Here is a 20,261-nt window from a genome sequence, read left to right on the forward strand (position 1 = left end):
CTTCTGTACTTTCTTAATGTACAGCTGGTTCTGGCTGTTATTCCAGTTGAGCTTAGTGAGGACCGCGTTGGGACAAATTACTTGTGTTGATGTAACAATAAGCAGGTATTTACTTAGCTTGCCCCATATGTTTTATCAAAAAGAAACAAATAATTGGGAATTAATTTAAGAATTTGACCAAAACAGGAAAATATTTACTGGGCTGAAAAAATAAAAAAATAAAGAAGAAAGTTGGTGGCTACTGGCAGTGCCGTCAAGGCACATTTTAGCAAAACTGTGGAATTACAATTACAAGTCAACTTCCCAGTACGAAACCCTCTTTTAAAACCATTAGGTCATAAAAGGTTTTGTAAATTTGGCAGGTATTCACGTCAGGAATGGGATACAGCATAGCTCTGGTCTCCTCTCACTGGTACGAAGATAAAGTCATCATCACATCATAACTCCACGATGAGGAAAAAGAAAAACCTGTTTCATTTTGGGCCGAGGATTTATCAAAAAGTAGTGATAACTGAATTAGTGCTATCTGAGCCTTCTCCCCCTCCTGTAATGGACATTTCCTTACAAAAAAAGACTGATTTACTGACTGGCAGCAATGATTAAATACATAATTTAGTTCCTACTGTGCGTGCATGAGCATTTCCAGAGAATTAAACGCTTTAGAGAAGATAATGGCGTGCAACTTTTTTCTCAGGCTGATAAAAACATTGCGATTAATCTCCAATGGCATCGCTCAACGCTCCGCTTGCATTCCTCTTTTACTTTTGAGTTGTGAGTTGAAGTGGTGGCAGTTTGCTTGTCGTATCACACACAAAAAAATGAAAAGATCTGAAGGGAATTCTTTGGTTCCTCGGGTCGGGAGGTTTCTGTCGCCATGGCGTTGGCAGTTCAGTGGGAAAGCATCCAGCTTGCAGGATGGGTAACACCAGGGCATCATGCGGGGTAACTAAAGGACACGCTGTGTGTGTGTGTGTGTGTGTGTGTGTGTGTGTGTGTGTGTGTGTGTGTGTGTGTGTGTGTGTGTGTGTGTATATATATATATATATATATATATATATCTTCTTTCACACCCCTTTCCACACAGACCATTAAATGGCAAGCGTGCACAGATCTGTCGACCCCACAACACGGCAGACTCTAGGTCCAGAGCGGTGATGTCATCCGGTTGATAAGAACCGCGGAGGTGTTGCTATCAAAGATGCTCTTATGAGGTGGCGAGTGTCTGGTGGGCTGTGTAGGACGACCCACCCCCACCCTCCACCAGAAAGCCTTTGTATTTTCAGATTGTTTGGTTTCGATGGCGACGACACAAACAAACAGCTCATTGAAACGAGTCTGAAGAGGCCCATTCTGATAGCATCCGTTCAGAATAACGGAGACGAGGGTGGAAACTGAGTTACGTCACACTTCTGCAATTGTTACGCTGACGGTCAGTCTGAACTTTTTTAATCCATTCCACTTGAAACGCAACTGTAAGGCTGTGTATTTCGGTGAAACGGCTTCATGCTCACAACTGGATGTAATCTCACACTTCAAATATTGATCGGTGGACGTAATCCAGTTTATATCTAGAAAAAAAAAAAAAACGTTCTCCACGTCTTCATAACACATCGATTTGATTCCTGTTACTCCGGGCCCTCTGGTGTCAGCAGCTGGAACCCGTTGCTTGATATTATTGATTATGTAAAAGGTTCTGAGAGGCCTCAAGTTATCTATCGGACCTCTTATTGCCCTAGGAGCCTCGGATGCGTTGTTCCTTGTTGTACCAAGGTCCAGATTCAAACACAGACGTTAATAATAAATAACGTAAACTGAAATCTGTGTTACATTTTAAAAAACAAACTATTTTTTTTTTTTTACATCATTTTATTTTGTTTGAATCTCTGTTTTTATACGTTTACTTTTGGCTCTTCGTGTATTTCATTCTCCGTGTGTTTTAAACATGTTCGGTGTTATTTGAGAGCACTTTGTCACAGTGTTTTGAAAAAATGAAAGTGTACTTGATGAAACTGTTTTCGAGGATCTTAAATGTGATGTAACATAAGTAGCAGCGCAGCAGACGGAGACCAGTCGGGTCGGTCACAATGAACTGGGTTGTTATATATTCCCTTTGACACTTTAGCATGTCTTCCAGTAATCAGTGAGGGATCTCTCGCCCTCGTCTCATTGTTCGTCTGTTTTCCTGCCCGATCCCTCCTTTCCCAGCCTGGAAATACCTTGTGATGATATATGAACCAGATCATCCATTTGCAGACTGAGTGGCTTTATCTCGTCTTTTCTCCTCCCTCCTCTGTCTCGATACTTTGCCAGAAGTACTGCGAGAGACCAGATCTGTGCACATTCTAAATACAGATTCACAATGATAAATACGACACAGGGGAATAGTTCCAGGCTCTTTTGTTTTCAAACTTCATCTTTGGTTTTTCACCCACCAGCTCTCCTTCTGGTCTTAACTGCACACATCAATGTCACGATTGAATAAAGACGAATGGAAAGAAAGAAAAAGAGGAGAAAGGAAGAAAGTCTCCAGTCATCACGATGAATTTCCTATTCTTTCCTCTGGTCATATTTTCCCGTGCCTGACCTCCCCCTGCCTGGTTTCATTTCCTGATGGGGGGGGGGGGGATCTGGTTTTTCGGAGCAGGAGGCTGAGTTTACTTTGGCTGCGCAGCATCATCGTGTTCGAGGAGGAGCATGAGACGGACGGCTGGAAAAAACAAGCAAGTACCCTCAAATTAAGATGTGGCAGATCACGGATAATTTCGGGGTTCACTGGGAAGTCTTGCTATGCTCCGTCAAACTCATTAGAAACCAGTTTTCAGGCCTCTTCATATACGCCAGACACCACGGGAGCCGTTTCCACAGTGAGCAAAGGGAGACAATCACAATATAAAGAACATAAATGAGGGTCTCGTCAGCAAACCTGAGGGGGAAAACTCTGCATCTGGGCGACGTATTGTCATACAGCGGTTAGTATGATATCATACAATAAAAAGGTACTCCTCATTATTTAAGGGTTTTCCTATGAAATCAAGCAACACAAGTCAGTTTCCGCTTGTTACATGCAGTCTTTTCTATGCAGGAAACAACTTGGTTAGGTTCAGGCAACAAAACCTGTTGGTTAGGTTTAGGAAAAGATCGTGAAATACGTAATTAGGTTTAGGAAAAGGTTGTTAGGGTTAGGTTTCTTTGGAGGTTTCTTTTATATCGTTGTCCCTGCTGGAGTCCCCCGTTCATTTGGTCCCGTGCAGCCTCGTGCATAATTCCTAAGCCATGAGTCACAGGTCCTTGAGTCAATGCGAGTCAGAGCTCGGGCGACAGGTCTTTTCTCTTAAATCCTGCGGAAGCCCCTTGCCCTGTGATTTGCTTTGATTTTGCTCTCCTGATCCTGAGCATTCATTCCAGGCTCAGAGATGCACCGACTCCACACATCACACACCAGCTAAACCTCTCATCCTATCAAACCCCTCACTGCTGCAGGTCTAACCTTGAAAAGGGACAGTTCACCTGTTACTGGTAGCGCTAATTATCAATCTAGATCTAGAGTTTTGACCTCACAAAACACTTTTCTTTTTTTTACCTGCATTCTCTCTCCTGACCACCAGGGGGTGACTCCTCTGGTTGTATAGAAGTCTGTAGAAAATGACTCTACTTCTCTCTTGCTTTATTCCCTCAGTAAACATTGTAAACATGAGTTTATGTCTCAATCTCTAGTTTCAAGTCTTGTTCAATACAGCATGATGTTCATTTACTCAATTATGGTCCATTGGTTGCCAAGGTGGCGACGGCAAAATCCCCAAACTCAAGACTTCAGTCCGCAAACCAACGGGTGACGTCACGATGACTACGTCCATCTATAAACAGTCTATGATTAGAATAAACAATCCCATAGCAAACAAAACTTAAACTAAATGTATATTTGGGGTTATTTGGGGTGAACTGACCTATTACACTCTAAACCATCTGCCGCATCATTACTTCACAAGAACAAGACACGCAGTCAGAGAAACGCACACAAGTCAGTAATCATGACTCATTTCTCAGACCATGCAACTCGCCACCCCAGCAGGACTCTTTCCGAACGACCTGACCAGGGAGGAAACGCATCCAAACCGCTGCCGGGCCTCTGCGACCACATGGCTTTCTCCAATACGCTCTGGCAGAAAAAAAGGGAAACTGCAGGGAGGTGAAAGCAGGTTGGAAGAAGAGGCGATATAAAAAGAAGAAAAAGTGAATGAGTGGAGTGGGAATTCGGCTTGGATAAGGAGAAAGGTGGTACATGGAGGTCAGGGACATTGAAAAGGTCAAAAGAATGATGGATGAAAAGAGGAACGAGGAGGTTTCCTCCACAGCTGGTCCACATATTAAGAGACTGTTAAGGTCTTAAGATATAAAAGCCAAGCAAAGCAGACGTGACACACTCCAATGTGGGCCCTGTGAGTCCGTCAACGGTCCTCTGACATTACAGTGAACTTGGACAGTGTGCGTGGCAGGAGCGGCGGCCATTTTTCCACCTCAGCGAGACGATACTGCTCGGTTAGATCACCGACGCCAGGAACTAACAGAAAGTAGCGTGGGCGTTTCACCTCACAGAGTAGCGTCGACAGGTCACATCAGCACGGAGGCCTGAAGGAAAATGAAACGCTGCGGTGAAATGGTGACCTCAGAGCAAGTTTTTTTTTCTCAGTTTCTATTTCAATCTTTCCTTTTACTTACGAATGATGAGCATTGAAATGTTGTGAATTTAATTTGGAGTGGCCCTCATAGTCTCAGAGCTTCCCACCTCCATCATGAAACACCGGTGGTCGCAGGTTTAAAAAAAGAACGCGTTTTTTGAGGTTACCAAATTCGAATCAGATCATCCTTAAGTAAAAGTGGACATTTGTGTCAAATTTGAAGAAATTACGTCAAGACGTTCCCGAGATAATATGTTCACAAGATTGTACTGGACGAACAAGACTAATGACACCTACTTTAATGACTCAACTACAGCTGCCGGCCCGAATTTTCTTGAAGCCTCTTTTATTTCTTACTCAGCTTTCACGAGCTGCTTTTGAATAGGAATTATTTAAAAAAAAAAAAAAAATGGGGTAATGAAAGTAATAAATGCGGAGAAGTTGCAAAGAGACATTCTTGCGTTATACAAACCTTCAGGCTCAGAGGAATCCAATGTTCTGTAATTTTGGTTCACAGCAGACGTGTAGACTCGTATATTTACAATTTTACGACTCGTTTCTCCCTCTGTGACACTTTGAAATATTTTACGGCGAAGTTTGGTGTCCTCAGAAATATTATATATTGTAGTGATTCAGCGTGATTTCTTTTGAGTCACAATTTTTTGGACTCCAGAATCTGTGGCTGCAATTAAATAATCATCAGTTATTCTTGTATGCCTATGACATAACTGCCTGATAAGGATTCTTTGAGCTGAACCGCGACCGTTTTTTCCGTAAATGTCAGATTCTACAATCATTTTCAAACAAAGAGTAAAATCATTGGTGTGCAGCTCCAGTCATGCTTTTGCCGATTAAAATAACAACATGGACGCTGCGTGTCAAAAACTGAACAGAAATAGACAATTGTAATAATTAATCACAATAATTTGGAGTAACCAAACCATCAACTAAAACTAAAGATTATGCAAGAAGCCTGCACAACAGTTGCTTTGCAGTGCATCTTTTTCCCCATTTATGCATTTTTTACGATTCCCATTTTATTTTGGTGGTTGATGAGTAGCAGCCAAAACTGTGACATACTAGATCCTGATGGAAGTTAGAGCTCATGCACGTTGTTTGTGTGCTCAGTCATAGTGACCGTTGCTGTTTATTAACACAACTTCCTGTGCTGCATTTGTCCTGTGGGGGAGAAAAGAAAAAAAATCTACCTATCACTCGATGTCCAGGACGCCAAACGCCACGCTTTAAAATCGCTGTGCTACGGGTTGCAAATAATTGGAAACCATGAGACTTTACTCATAACCAGCCTTGGTTTATATTTGACTTGGAAGAGTGTCCCTTTTTCCACAATACCGAGCAGGAATATTCAAAGATTATAAAAATAAAAAAATCTTGCTGTGACTCATGTCCTCTAACTCAGGGGCAGAAATTCAACTCTGAGCTTCACCGTGTAATTGGATTTCCAGCAATGCACCCAGCAGAAAACGTTGGCTGTTAAAAAAGCCCATGTGGATTCCTCAACAGGTCGCTCCGATTCACCGCTCCTCTACTTGGCTTCGACGTTCCTCCCCCTCCCCTCCCCCCACTCTCCCTCTCTAAATAATCCTAAACCATCATATTCATCTTTTAAATTATCTTTTTCCCCCCTTTCATCTGCTTGTTGTTCTGCCTTCCCTGCCCTTCTTCAGCAGCTCATTTTACGCTCTGGGGCCAGAGGGTCATGGCTCCTCTCTGACCCTCATCCGGTCCAGTAGCGGGGCGGTTCAGACCGTAATTACTCAGCAATAAACTGCAGAAAGGTCACATGCCAGCAGCTGGCCTCGGCCCGCCCCGCTGGGCCGCAATCTGGTCGGTTTCTGTGGCAAACAAAGGACGGTTGATGAGCAGCAGGACAATGGTGTGTTTGGTGGATTATTTGTGGTCATTTGATGAATATTTTTTTTTTTTCCCCAGAATAAAGCATCAAGAACCTCTAGTTTTTTTAAATAGGCCCCGTGCACTCCGACACGTCCTTCATTTGTCAAAACTGTCACCGCAAATTACAATTCTTTTGCATGTTTTTTTCTGTCTCTTTCCTGGTCGAGAGTGAGGAAGGCATTGAGACTCTTTCGTACCGGAGAAAGAGGTATTTGTGAGTATTATATAAACACAGAAAGTCCTGGATAATAATATGTTTTATCTGACAAAAACAGACGTGGGGGATAATTTCTGGTAATCCTAGTCCACGAATAGAGCGTTAGTCAATCACCAAAATATTTCTGTTTTACTTCATCAGCTGCAACGTGCTGCTTTATTCACTCCACCAGGTGATGTCAGTCGAGTCCCGGAGGGTTCAGGGTTCAAGGATATGAGATACGAGTCAAGAATATGAGATATGAGTCAATAGTTAATTTACTTTGTTTCGTAGAATAATGCAACACTGTGCATGCTGGGAGGATACAGACAGCTTCAGGTGGGGGTTAATGGGACTGGTCCCAATAGAACGTACTATAAAAACACACAAATACAGTGCAGAGAGATAAGTGCTTCTCCATCCAATTATGGAGTCCCTGCATGTGTGAATCTTCGCTTCTCCGATTACTCTCCGTGGTTCTTCTTTCCACTGCGTCTGCACGTCAACTTCACACTGCAAACCATGACGGGAGCGAGACTGCTGCCCTAAAAAAAAAAAGGAGCTGAAGAAACCCAGTTGGCAGTTGTCACTTGTAACAGAGGCTGAAACCGCACAGTGTTCCTCATCTGAGGTTGCCAGATTCGCTCGGCACTTCTCCAGCGCTCTGGCAACCCCGAGCAGCCGTCTAATATAAATGTGGGAAGCAACTGACATTTCAGATTTTCCTTGGTTATTCCCCCCCCACCTCCTTTCTCTTCCTCCCTGTCATTATCTCTTGAGATGGATGGTTTCCACTTGGCTATGTTGACAGAAACACGTTGCTTCTGTCCTCCGCGAAAGGCCGAGTCATCCATCCTTGCATGCTCGGGTCTAAAAATGACGCAGAGCAGTTGAAGCAAATTTTCCGCCCCATGAACTGAATCGGTGACAACGGCGAGCCGCTGAGTACATTTCTAAAAAGGTCGCCGTCCGACTCGCTGCGAGTTCGAGCCTCGTAGCAGAGAGACGATCGCTTGGACCTGGCTCGACTGTGCGGAACCAGAAATAGAAACAGTGTGTGCTCCTGGCAGTAAAAGAGCCGGGGAAAAAGGGCACTTAATGAGCATAAAAGCAGCCTCTGCTGAGGTCAAAGCCGTGACGACGGTACTACATCCCGACATCCACTTATTCTGAACGTCACAATTCCCATCATTCATCCTGTTGGAAATAAAAATGAGCTGAGACGTGCATATAAATTATAAGTCTGCAAGCAATTACAGTAGAAATACAGTAAACTGCATCCTAATGATGTAGTAAGAAAGGCTTCGCTCAGACGGCTCTCGTGTCTCCGTACCTGCTGATGTTGAGCGCGAGCTGCTGGGTGCAGGTCTTGATCCGGTTCTGAGCCTCCAAATGCGTCATGAGCTCCGTGCTGTCGCCATTGATGGCCAGGATGGTGTCGCCCGGACACAGGTCCCCCTGGGCCGCCTTGCTGCCTGGTGTCACCTGCAGAAAGACAAAAAGAAAGAAAAAAAGAAAGAAAGAAAGAAAAGGAGTATTAGTGTGGGAGCGTCACCGCAGAGGCCAAGTTCAACAAAGGCAGCTCTCTTTTTGATTAATGAAATATTGCCTTGGGCGGCACTTTGTCGTTGTTGCTGGCGCTTGAGAACGTAAAAAGGAGCAAGTTTGTTTTTGGAGGAACATTTTCTTTAACACACCTCGCCTTAGAAATTCAGATAAAAACTAACGATCGCTCAGCAATTGCATCAGACTGAACCCCTTATGAGCTTGTGTTTGCATATGAACCTTGAACCTAAACTGTCTCTGTGTAATGTAAGATTAATTTGCAAAACATCTGCTCAATATGTTCTAAAAGCCCCCCCTCCCCCCCGATTTGATTCGCTTTGATCTTGCAAAACATGTCCACATCTCTTTCATTTGGGAGATTATGTTTGAGCCGTTGGACAGTGAGCAGGTTTCCTCTCTGTGGTCCATTTATTCCAGAAACACACCGGTCTGAATAAAGGGAGGCAGTGGGGGAGGAGGAGGAGGAGGAGGAGGGATTACCCAATGGGTGGGTTTCACCTTCACAGACACACTAAGCGCCATATGACAACAATTATCCATTATTACACACACACAAATGTCCCTGTTGCTTGCAGGCCGGGTCGGTTTTGGCAGAAATACATAAGAATAAACTACCAGTCAAATCATCAGACCGAGACATCCACAGTAAAACACAAGCAAGCTGAAGAGAGAAAAAAAATTATATATATATATAAATAAATAAAACTTTACTAGCAATGAATCAAAAGATTTAATAAAATGTGAACGCTTGCCATAATGTCTCTGGTCTTCCATGTGCTGTCGAACTATGACACGCATGAGTATTAGTTTGACTGCATTCCCCCCCCCACCCAACCATTTAAATGTGAGGACATTTTCAGCAGCTGGGTGCAATCGCCGTTTGTCATAATGTGTTTGGAGGAATTTGAAGTACAATCTGTGGCATTTTAATAAGGGTTTGATTTGACAATAATATTATTAACCGTTCTAAACACGGTGCCTATAGTAAAGTATATAAATCTAGCAGCAGCTGTTGGCAACTGACAAGAGACTAGAGCTGCAACAAATGATTAATGTGCTGATTATTTTACCAAGAATCATTTCATTTGTAGACCCCTTTTTGACATAACATCATGACAAATTGTTGGGAGCAGAAGAAGATAGGAGTTTCTCTCAATATGTTAGTTCACTCGCTCTCTGGGAACGACATGGACCAACCGGACCATATTAGCCGACCCCGACGTTCGTTGGCCGGCTATTTCGCCGGGAACCAGGAGCTTTGGAGAGGACGGCTTGCTAGTTAGCTAGCTAGTCTCTTCCTTTTGACTGCATTGACTACATTGTTTGGATCATTTCTGTTGCCTGTGTCACATGAAAGCTTGGCGGAGCATGCTAGCCAAGTACTGTGTGACATACCTGAGAGCTAAAAAGGCTAGAATGACCACCGGTAACCATGAGCACTCAGAGAACAGAAGAGTTAAGATGATGTTCCCGTTAATGGCACTCGCATGTCAAGTGTTGGTGATTAATCGTTGTCCTATCGTCCAGGTTTTTAAGTGGATACCATCCTATGAGCACCCACTGCCCGACCCCGCAACAGCTCGGAAAGCCTCCTCTGAAACCACATTGAGATGTATTGTTTTTTAAACCTTGTGTTTAAATAATATTCCGTTCTCTCACATATAGCCGTAGTTTAAGCCAAGATAAATTAAGATTTTATCATCAGGAAATAACCAACAGAGAGATCTGCTTGTGCAAGAGCAGCAGCCTTGCTAACCGGGAAGAGCGTTTTTAAGAGCAAAGGCACACAAGTTCACGCTCCATGAAGCGCCAATAGCTGAATCGTGTGGTTCAGATGTGGAATTCCTAATTTACGGCCTCTGATCGCCCCAATGACCCTGACTCAGTTCCTGTAAACTGAGAGGTAAGGCATTGTGGGAAATGTGTGTCAGTGAATCAGAGGGATTCCCCCCCGCCCCAAACAAAATGATTTATATCACCTCAGGGTCGGACCATGAATAGCAGGGTATGTCTCTCACACACACACACACACACACACACACACACACACACACACACACACACACACAGCAGAGTAACGTGGTTCAGACATAATCACAAAGTGCTATATTTACACTGCGGATGTTGTGTGATGTCATGGCTCAACTCTAATTATGTTTTACTCCGCGGCATTACAAACATTTGTATTTTTGCCTTCCCACTCACATGAAACCACATGTAGTAACCAAATCAGACCGATCCACTTTTACTCGCTTCACGTTGTCGACGCTAAAGTTAGAATAAGGAGATGACGATCGCCTTAAAAAACACTTCCGCAATTATAGATAATTAAGATTTATCTCGGGCAGAAGCTGATGGGAACGAACGTGAAGTGGTTTCTAATGAAGTCTCTGGTGGAAGGGAAGAAAAAGAGAATAAATTCAACAAAATGATCCAAATTGGCTCAAAATCTGACTTAAACTATCAAAATAATTCAATTAAATGCGAAGAATGAAAGAATGAGTTTTTACCAGTTAGTTAAATAATCCAAACGATTGATTTACCTCCAGAAAATCTAAATGAACATATCGTTTCAAGTTCATTTTGACACACTGTAGGATATTTATTTGTATAGAGCAGCACAAACTATGCTACCCCTTAAAACTTAAGTAAAGATATTGTCATAGAATTCCTCTATTCTTAAAAAAAACACCTTGCATGTAATCAAAATAAATCATCATAACACACAGTTGAGTGTATGGCTTTATGAGTGTATTTAGTAGCTTTCATGACAAGAGATTAAAAAAAGATCAACTCTTTACATTCTTACCTTTCACAATAAAAGCCCTGGATGTGCTTATTGGCTCCGAATAAAAATGTAAGTTTTTTCAGAAGTCTGCCCAATAGTGTAAATGTACTTGGTGTTTTGTTATTTCATATGTGACTGGTTTATCTAGTCGAGATATTGTCAAATGAGGCTGAAATGGCAGTAAAATGGTTCTGAACGTTGCCACAAATTCTCATGATTTAGAGGAAGGGAATCATGTCACAACAGTTTGTCTTAATTTTATTTATTTTTTTAAGTATTTTCCAAGAAATAAAAGCAAAGTACAAATCACACTGCTCTTTAATCTGTTGACATGGGCGGCCTCATGTGTTTCACAGAAGCATGGCTGCACGCGGATTTCCCGGACTACAGCGCGTCTGTGCCCGACTTCAGGACTGTTCAGCGGACAGAGACGTTATACTGAGCAGTGAGAAGAGAGGTGGCGGGACTGCAGTGTATGTGAACGAGAGGTGGTGCAATCCCGACCGTGTGTGAAGGAGCGTTTCTGTAGCCCAAACATTGAAATGTTAGCCGTGGGGATGCTTCCGTATTATTTGTCGAGGGAGTTCATGTCCGCCATTATTGTCGCCGTTTGCGTGCCACCATCAGCTGACGCTTGGAGTGTTATGTGTAGAATAAGTTTAGAAAAATAAATCAACTGATTAATCGATTCTTACTGGAGACGAGAGCAGCCGACAATTATAACCAGCAGAGGACCGGCAGTGTGGCTTTGGGTCACATGTCCCGTCTCAGGAATGCGTGCGACGAGAGATTAAAGGGTACAAAGGACACACAGTTCACTGGATGTGTAACCGCTGATGCAATCTAAGATATACGTGTTCTTGAGAACACTCCAATGTCCTTCAGCTCAACCAACATGAAACGACCTTGATGTGAATAGAGTTTTTTTCTTCTCTTAACTGGAAAACCAGCCGTTCCATAAAAAGCGTGACAGATGATTCTTCGTGACAGCTTCACATGTTCCTCACAGTTTTCATAAAAAGCTTAGATGGAAAAGGTTTTTTGTGGGGGAATCGTTCCTCCTGACCATGCCGGCCATGAAGACATCCCATCATCATCATCATCATCACTGACATCGAGACCGGGACGGGATCTCGTGGAACGTCCAATAGCCCCATGTACATCTTAGCATTCCAGTTCATTCTACTGCTGCTATATAATAACTATAACTATTATTTGATATGTTTGTTTACATATTATTTAAACGGCATGCATATTTATTTTGTAACACAGCATAGTCCGCTTGTAAATTTAAGTTTAAAATGATGTTACATTGCCCGTTTTTTTTAAGATTTAATGGTGTTTAACTGGACTTCTTCCCTCACGGCATGTTTGTGGTTTGTTTCTTCGTGCATATTGTTTCTATATTGTCATGTATTTTTAACAGTTTGACGGTGGATTTGATGGCTGATACACAAATAAGACGTAACAAAATCCATCCGCAACAGAAGAACCATGGTGCCATTTATTTCCTGAACGGCACCGTAAACGTCAACAACAACTAAAGTAAAGTTATATCTATGTAATTACTGGTTACATTTACAAAATTAGGAAAGCGATGTTCGGTCGAGACCCAAAGTATCCCCATTGGCACTGCAGAAGTCCTATCGGTGCGTCCATAAACTGTGATCTTTAAAGTCCATCCATCCATCCATTATCAGCCGCTTATCCGGGGTCGGGTCGCGGTGGCAGCAGGTTCAGCAGGCCGACCCAGGCTTCCCTCTCACCCGCAACACTTTCCAGCTCATTCTGGGGGATCCCGAGGCGTTCCAAGGCCAGCCGGGAGATATAATCCCTCCAGCGTGTCCTCGGTCTTCCCCGGGGTCTCCTACCAGTTGGACGTGCCTGGAAAACCTCTAATGGGAGGCGTCCAGGAGGCATCCTGACTAGATCTTTAAAGTCATTTTTCAAAAAGCGCTGTGTGCGAAACAAACAGCAGTTTGTCTGAGAGCTGCACAGACGGTAAAAAAAAAAATGTGTCGGAGTTATTTACCTGACACTCAGTTGTGAATTCCCGTCCAGAAGACGACCGACAAGCTTGCCTCCTGCCGACATGTCGGTTTGACACCGATTACACCGCAGCTGCCATATTCAACGTTTCCTTGCTAAATGCTTCAGCAGTTAGCGATTTTATTATGTTTCTGCTTCTCTGACGCGCGCGCGCACACACACACACACACACACACACACACACACACACACACACACACACACACACACACACACACACACACACACACACGTCATTAACTGGCTGGAGTCTTAGCGGACTGGCAGGAGACTAATGGGCTTATCCTGGGACATTATCACCTTGAAAAAACAGCTGCCGCCATCACAACTGGTTTTTACAACGTTCACTGTCTCCAAGTGCAGGTGTTTTTCAGGCTTTCACTTATATTCATGCAGAAGAAAATGGAGGAAGAAGGGCGGAGGTGTGTCAGTCATGAGAAGTAGACGGGATTGCGTAAAATACAGGAAAACTTAAAAACAACTATTAGGTTGAGCATTTAGGTCCAGTCTTAAAACCATTGACTAAGATAGATGTAGTCATCGTGATGCACCCATTGGTTTGTGGACTGTAGAACGTAGAGTTTGGAATCTCGGCCATCACCATTTTGGTTTTTGCAACCGGAAGTATACAAAAGAGGGTGGAGCTAAGTACAACTGAACGCTGAATAAGACAGTTTTAGATGACCAAAACATTACAATTAACATCTATGAACTGTTTGCCTCTAAATGGCTATAATTTAGAAAATGAACATCATGCTGTATAGAAGAAGACTCAAAACTAGAAATTAAGACATAAACTCATGTTTACAGTGTTTACTGAGGGAATAAAGCAAGAGAGAAGTAGTCATTTTCTATAGACTTCTATACAACCAGAGGAGTCACCCCCTGGTGGTCAGTACAGAGAATGCAGGTTAAAAAAAAAGAAAAAAGTTTTTTGTGAGGTCAAAACTCTATCTAGATCTAGATTGGTAATTAGCGCTACCGGTAAAAGGTGAACTGTCCCTTTTTAAGGTTAGACCTGCAGCAGTGAGGGGTTTGATAGGATGAGAGGTTTAGCTGGTGTGTGATGTGTGGAGTCGGTGCATCTCTGAGCCTGGAATGAATGCTCAGGATCAGGAGAGCAAAATCAAAGCAAATCACAGGGCAAGAGGCTTCCGCAGGATTTAGAGAAAAGACCTGTCGCCCGAGCTCTGGAGGATCGGCCTCTTCTCTCTCACATTGACTCAAGGAACTGTGACTCATGGCTGAGGAATTCTGCACGAGGCTGCACGGGACCAAATAAACAGGGGACTCCAGCAGGGACAACGATATAACATAAATGATACTTAAATGCCCCCCCCCCCCTCCACCCCCCCAAAAAAAGAGGCATTTTGAATACTGCAAGACATAAACCATTCTTCTGAGACGCCCGCTCTCTCCCTCCATGCATCTCTCTCAGTGTCACCATTGAAGACATTGTGATGGCCGTCCTGGGCATGCACTCTACGGCGAGAATGTTGCACTCATGTAATAAATAGCGAGTGGAGGAGATACTCCAGCAGCAATGAATCACGCTGCGTTCAGAATGTGACCAGCTCCCATGAGGTGAGGAGAGAGGATCATTTCCCACCATCATTCTATATGTTACCTTACTTCTCCCTAAATTTGATTGTGATTTATTCACCAGCGTATTAGACACCAGCCTAAAAACAATTAGTTAGTAACATGTTGTGTTGTCAGCTGATGTTTCAGAGCATGTGACTTAAGATCAGTAGAAAGCTTCAGGAGGTAGTGCAATACACGCTCCTACTACCAAACAGACTGTGTGTATTTATGCCTCTGACATTACATATTTTGATAAATATGCTTGCATCTCACCAGCTGTTTCCTTCTCTAATTTTAAAGCCAAGATTTAGGAATTAGCCAAAACTCCCTTTTACTCCCTCGAGCAGCTATTCCATGTCAGCGTTGTTTTTTATTGCCGTCTTCCCTGTGCAACTGTCTGTTCAGTGTAACCTGCAATTATCTTCACTGACGCCATCATCACTTAGTTACGCAATGCTCACAGTGCAAAGTCATCCCCATGCACGGATGCCGTGGTTTTTATGCACTGGCAGTCATGAAAGTCTGCACAGACTGAAGTGGCAAAATACAGAAATTGTTAAATTCCTGATATTGAAACTGCAACTTGCCAACTGTAATAATTAAAGAAGTCAGGAAGGTCTAAAGATGTGATGAAGCTGCACAAAACAACACAACATTTAGACTTTAAATGCAGCATGAAACCAACACAAGAAAGATGAAATGACGTGTAGTGTAGATTATTATTTTTTTTTTTCACATTAACGCTGTTCTTCGGAATGGTCTGCGCTGGAAACTCTCATAAATAGTGAAATAGTCACGAAATGTAATCCATTGGTTTTGTGTACATGGACACGAATTGTCTGTATGTTTTTGATGTCGCTCAGCACGAACACAATGATAATGGAAAGCCAATTAGGGTGCTTTTGTGTGTGTGGTGGACACATGAATTACACGCATGACTATGCAACGGTCGGAGCTAATAACATAGTATTGAATATCAACAAAAAACATTCATGATGACGTTCCTTTTGTAGCCTCAAGCTAACGTTTGTTTTGTAGCTTCAACCTAACTGTGGGTAGTTATTTTAAGGCCAACCATAATGTTTTTCTTAAACCTAACCAAGTGGTTTTGTTGCCTATATCTTATTGTACATAGTTATTTTAAGGCCAAACATAATGTTTTTCTTAAACCTAAACAAGTGGTTTTGTTGCCCAAGTCTGACATTTGTTTTGTAACGCAAGGTCGTCCCGAAAGAGAAGTCGTTCTGAACAACACAACACTAAAGAAACTCACATTTCGTGTCGCTGGATACAAAGCCAACGGACTGCATTTCATGATACGGACTCGAGAGTCAACACATAAGAGACAAACATGAACATCAAGCATGAAGTTAGAGAGCTCTTAACCACAGACATTTCTTAATTTGTTAAATTCCATCGCCTTTGGAGGAGCAAAAGGCGCCGAGCGAGCGAGGGGACCCTTTCATGCTGAAACCACAACCGGCGAGACTTTTGATTTCTGCACATGCTCAAGAGTCAAAGTACGCCTTCAGCGTCGCAGTCGCTTCACAACTCTTTTAAAAAAGGGACTCAGCGGTCAGTTTAGGAAAACAGAACGCTTCAGGTGACCTTTGGCAGTTCGTCTGCTCCTCTCAGAGTTGTTACTCGGCCGCCGTAAATCTAAAAATTACACCTCTAGCTTGAAGTGCGAGGGCCCTGTAGTTAAAGGGTTGGTTTGGGGGCTGGTGATACAGCTGAGCGCGACACCTGGTATCCCTCAGCAGCACCAGAGAGCTCTGATGAAAAACAAATGTCAGCACCCCCCCTCCCTTCTGCAAGCCCTCCAGCAGAACCGGGCTGTGTTGTTTATCCTGGCCGCAAAGAACTGGTGGCTACTGCCAGATCCACTGCCAGCACACTGACTCTTGACCCACATTATGTGGGTCAGGAAAGTTCATGCACAATATCCCACTGCTTTTTACTACCAGTCAGTGTTACCAATGACTAATTAAATAACGCACACAATAATATTTCATTACAAGCATCTATTTAGAAAGATCACCACACCTAAGGTCACTTACTGGCACACCAAAAAAAATGGCTTTTAAATGTATTTGATTTTAATATAGTTTAGAGCAGTTTAGTTGATTGGTTGTCAGCTATTACATTAATTGTCAGTTATTTTGATCAGTTTGAGTAATCCAAATAATCTGATTCGAGCTCCTTAATAAATATTAAACGTTATATTTACTCCTCCTTTACAGTAGACGGAATATCTTTGAGTTGTGCACGAAAAAAACCTATTTCTTAAATGTTATAGACCAAACAACTAATCAATCAATTAATCGAGAAAATAATTGACAGATTAATCTGCAATAAAAATAGGTAGTTGCAGCCGTAATATAGTTGTATGAAAATAACACTGCTTTTGTTGTTGTTGTTGTTGTTGTCTTATTATTAATGGTTGCCCATTTGCAGGCTGCCAGGGATTAGACTGCACCGTCAGCCAGCTGTTAAAAGCAACACTCCAGTTAAAATACTTTGTAAACTGCCATTCGGAATAATAGACAATTTAAATTGAAGATGAATTAATAAGAAAGCGTTCATTAAAAACGTTCCCCTTCATGCATTCACTGAAATCAATCGCATCCTGGATGATCTGTTTTGGCTCAATGAATAGACACGCGCGCGGGGTTTACCTACCCTGGAGACGGTTAACGGCGTGCTGAAGTCCCGTCCTCCCACCAGCCGAAAGCCCCACGGAGAGGGTCCCTTCAGCGTCACGGTCTGGGTCATGTTTGTTACGGCAGGTCTACCGGGCAGCAGCGGGGTGAATGTATATATCCGCGGTCCCTTATCGACAGAACGGCGAGAAGAAACGGTGAAGTAGCGCGAGTCCTCTGCGCCCGGCTGCTGGATCTCCGCTCCCCGTCTTTGATGCAAGTTTAAATAACGAAGCCGCCTTTGACGCGCGGATGACGGGACGTGCTGCCCGCCTCCATGCTGCCCGCCTCCGCCTCCAGCCGGTCACACGGAGTGGGAGGGGTCGGCGCCTGGGGGAGGCACACTAATCACGTTGTTGTTCATGCTGCAGGTTGCAGCGTCATAAAAATGGGGGGCAACTAGAACCTTTATTCCACCATCAACTTCTGTGTTTCCAAGTTGTTTTCCTTGTCTTGTTCATTTCATTGTGCTGCACGTCAGTGAAAACACAGGAAACATGGGCTCCTTTCTATCCGATTTATGTATATATCAATGAGAGATATTTTCTCTTAAGCCATGAGTTACACAAATTATGTTTTAAAAGTCAAGAAAGTTAAAGACTGTGAAAACAATAAATCCAATGTATTACCTTTTCCCCCCCATGAAATATTGTTGTAATTCCATTCAATTTATCGCCATGTTGACAAGTTAGAAAGCTTTTAAATTGGATGGAATTACAACAGTATTTCATACTTCAACAGTTTAACGACTTTCTTTATCTATGCTTTAAAAAGGCGGTTCATCACAAGTTGCTAAATAAGACACAAAACGCCGTCACGCCGACGACTACACCTTCGCAGCTCGCTCATGCAATCGTGGTGTAGTTCGTTTATAGCCTTATGTTAGCTCTTTTTTTGTTGTTTTCATTTTTGAAGATTATCTTGCTGAACAAAACATGTAAGTATGATTGACACATATCTTATTTTCTGCAATAGTCCAAAATTCAATAAAGTAATCCCGTTGGCTTTTCGTACAAGCAGCTGGCGCGATGCAAACTTTTGGTATTGGCCCCAAAAAACCCGGCTCATCCCTGTAGCACACTATCTATACGCTAATGCTGGCGTGACTATATATATATATATAAATATATATATGTATATATACATATATATATATATATAAATATATATATATATGTATATATAAATATATGAAAACATAAGCATGCTGGCCTTTGGGGTTTGTAGATTAATCTGGACATGCACTTTAAACTAAGGCCAGTCAATAACTCACTGACTTAAGCAAAAAGTTGTAAAACCTTGAGAATCCGCTCCAATGATGAAGACGTCACGCTGTAACGAGGACGCCCGCTGGCAGAAGAGACCTCTCCCATTTGTCGGTAAATATCCTCGCATCATCTCTGCCCCACTTCTCCAGTCTTTCATTTCCCCGGCCAATTTGCAGAGTGAGTCACTGAGCTTGAGTACGACTCTTCTGCTGCAGAGGGAATGATCTCACTGGCATTCCTGGGACTCTGCCCTTCAGACAAACTGCTGGCATTTGGAGCTCCGTCTACAGGTCTGAGTCAATTTGAGTCAGACTTCCAATCCCGTTCTGGTCACTGTGTAAAAAACAGTGGCACTGATGTCACACCGGCTGGAGCTCAACATCATCATCATCATCATCATCATCATCATCATCATCATCATCATCTTCACTTGTGTGAACTTGATTTTGCTGTGACGCAACAAGTCAATGAAGGTGATTGTCATGTGTCATGATGCAGACTGCGTGATCGCTTCAACCGAAGAAGACGGACAAGAGAGAAAGAGAAGATGACCCATTAATAAGACGAAAAGGCGAAATTACCTGACGCATAAACACACAGCCTGGTCTCCTAATAATTACATTTCTGCACAACAAAACTCTTTTGTCCGAATTATGTTTATATTATACTTCAAAATACATTTAATCAAAGTTAGTGTAACTCTGCGTAGGGAGTAGGGGGATGGCCATAGGAATGGCCGCCGCTTTGGCCATCCTGCTACTTTGATTTAAACGGGTATGTACCTTCTATTTTATTTCTGTGTTGATGTGAAACACATGTTTTTTTCCTCCGAAATGTCAAGATTCAACACATACAACAATACATTTCCACAAGAAGATTTTCTATAAAGAACATTTTTTAGAGTTTTTATAGCCAAACAAAAAGACATGTCCACACGTAATATGTATTAAGTAAATAAGTAAATGAAGCCAATAATCATGTTTTAGAAGGTGTCATGAACTGTATTTACAGCTCCTTTACCCTGCGCACATCAGAGGGTGACTAAGAGAGGACGAGAGGGCTGTCGTTCACTCTGGAGATTTATTGAGCGGGCCGACTCGAGCCGTCTCGGATATGTCTTCTTCAAAGCCCGCTCCCAATAAATCTGAGTCTAACTACAGAGAGGCCCCATCGTTCTGTTCTTTCCCCCCGAATGGTCATCATGTGACGTACCCCGGGAGCAGCATCTAAGAAGTCTTTTTAAAACCCCTACAAATCTATATCCACTCTGTGGTTCTGCCTCTGTGATGCGCAGACAACAACAAGCCGAGGGGAAGCAGGTGAGACGAGTCGTAATCATGACCCGTCTGCCGCCGTCTGCATCACCTCTGCTGTCTGGCAGGGTGACGTCAGCTCCACTGTTGCGCAATAACTGATTCCTTAGTGTTGTCGCCGGTAGTGAAAAGAGTTTAATAATAACTAACGTTGTCAGGAAATACCCAGTATTATTGGCAGAGGACTGGACTTTCTTTGAGG

The 20,261-nt window shown here is 42.9% G+C and overlaps 1 protein-coding gene across 1 annotated transcript in view; it reads right to left on the reverse strand.

Annotated features, from left to right (window-relative positions):
* Nucleotides 1-17,551, reverse strand: part of pdlim4 (PDZ and LIM domain 4) — a gene marked incomplete at its 5' end in the record, with an annotated part of 52,047 nt that extends 34,496 nt beyond the window's left edge. Inside the window, 2 exons of the mRNA XM_079214553.1 lie at nt 8,123-8,274; nt 17,459-17,551. Of these exons, the coding sequence (XP_079070679.1) occupies nt 8,123-8,274; nt 17,459-17,551 (245 nt within the window). The remainder of the gene's footprint in view (nt 1-8,122; nt 8,275-17,458) is intronic.
* Nucleotides 17,552-20,261: the final 2,710 nt, after the last annotated feature.

This window comes from Taurulus bubalis (assembly GCF_910589615.1).
Source record: "Taurulus bubalis genome assembly, chromosome: 2".
Taxonomy (NCBI): Eukaryota; Metazoa; Chordata; class Actinopteri; order Perciformes; family Cottidae; genus Taurulus; species Taurulus bubalis.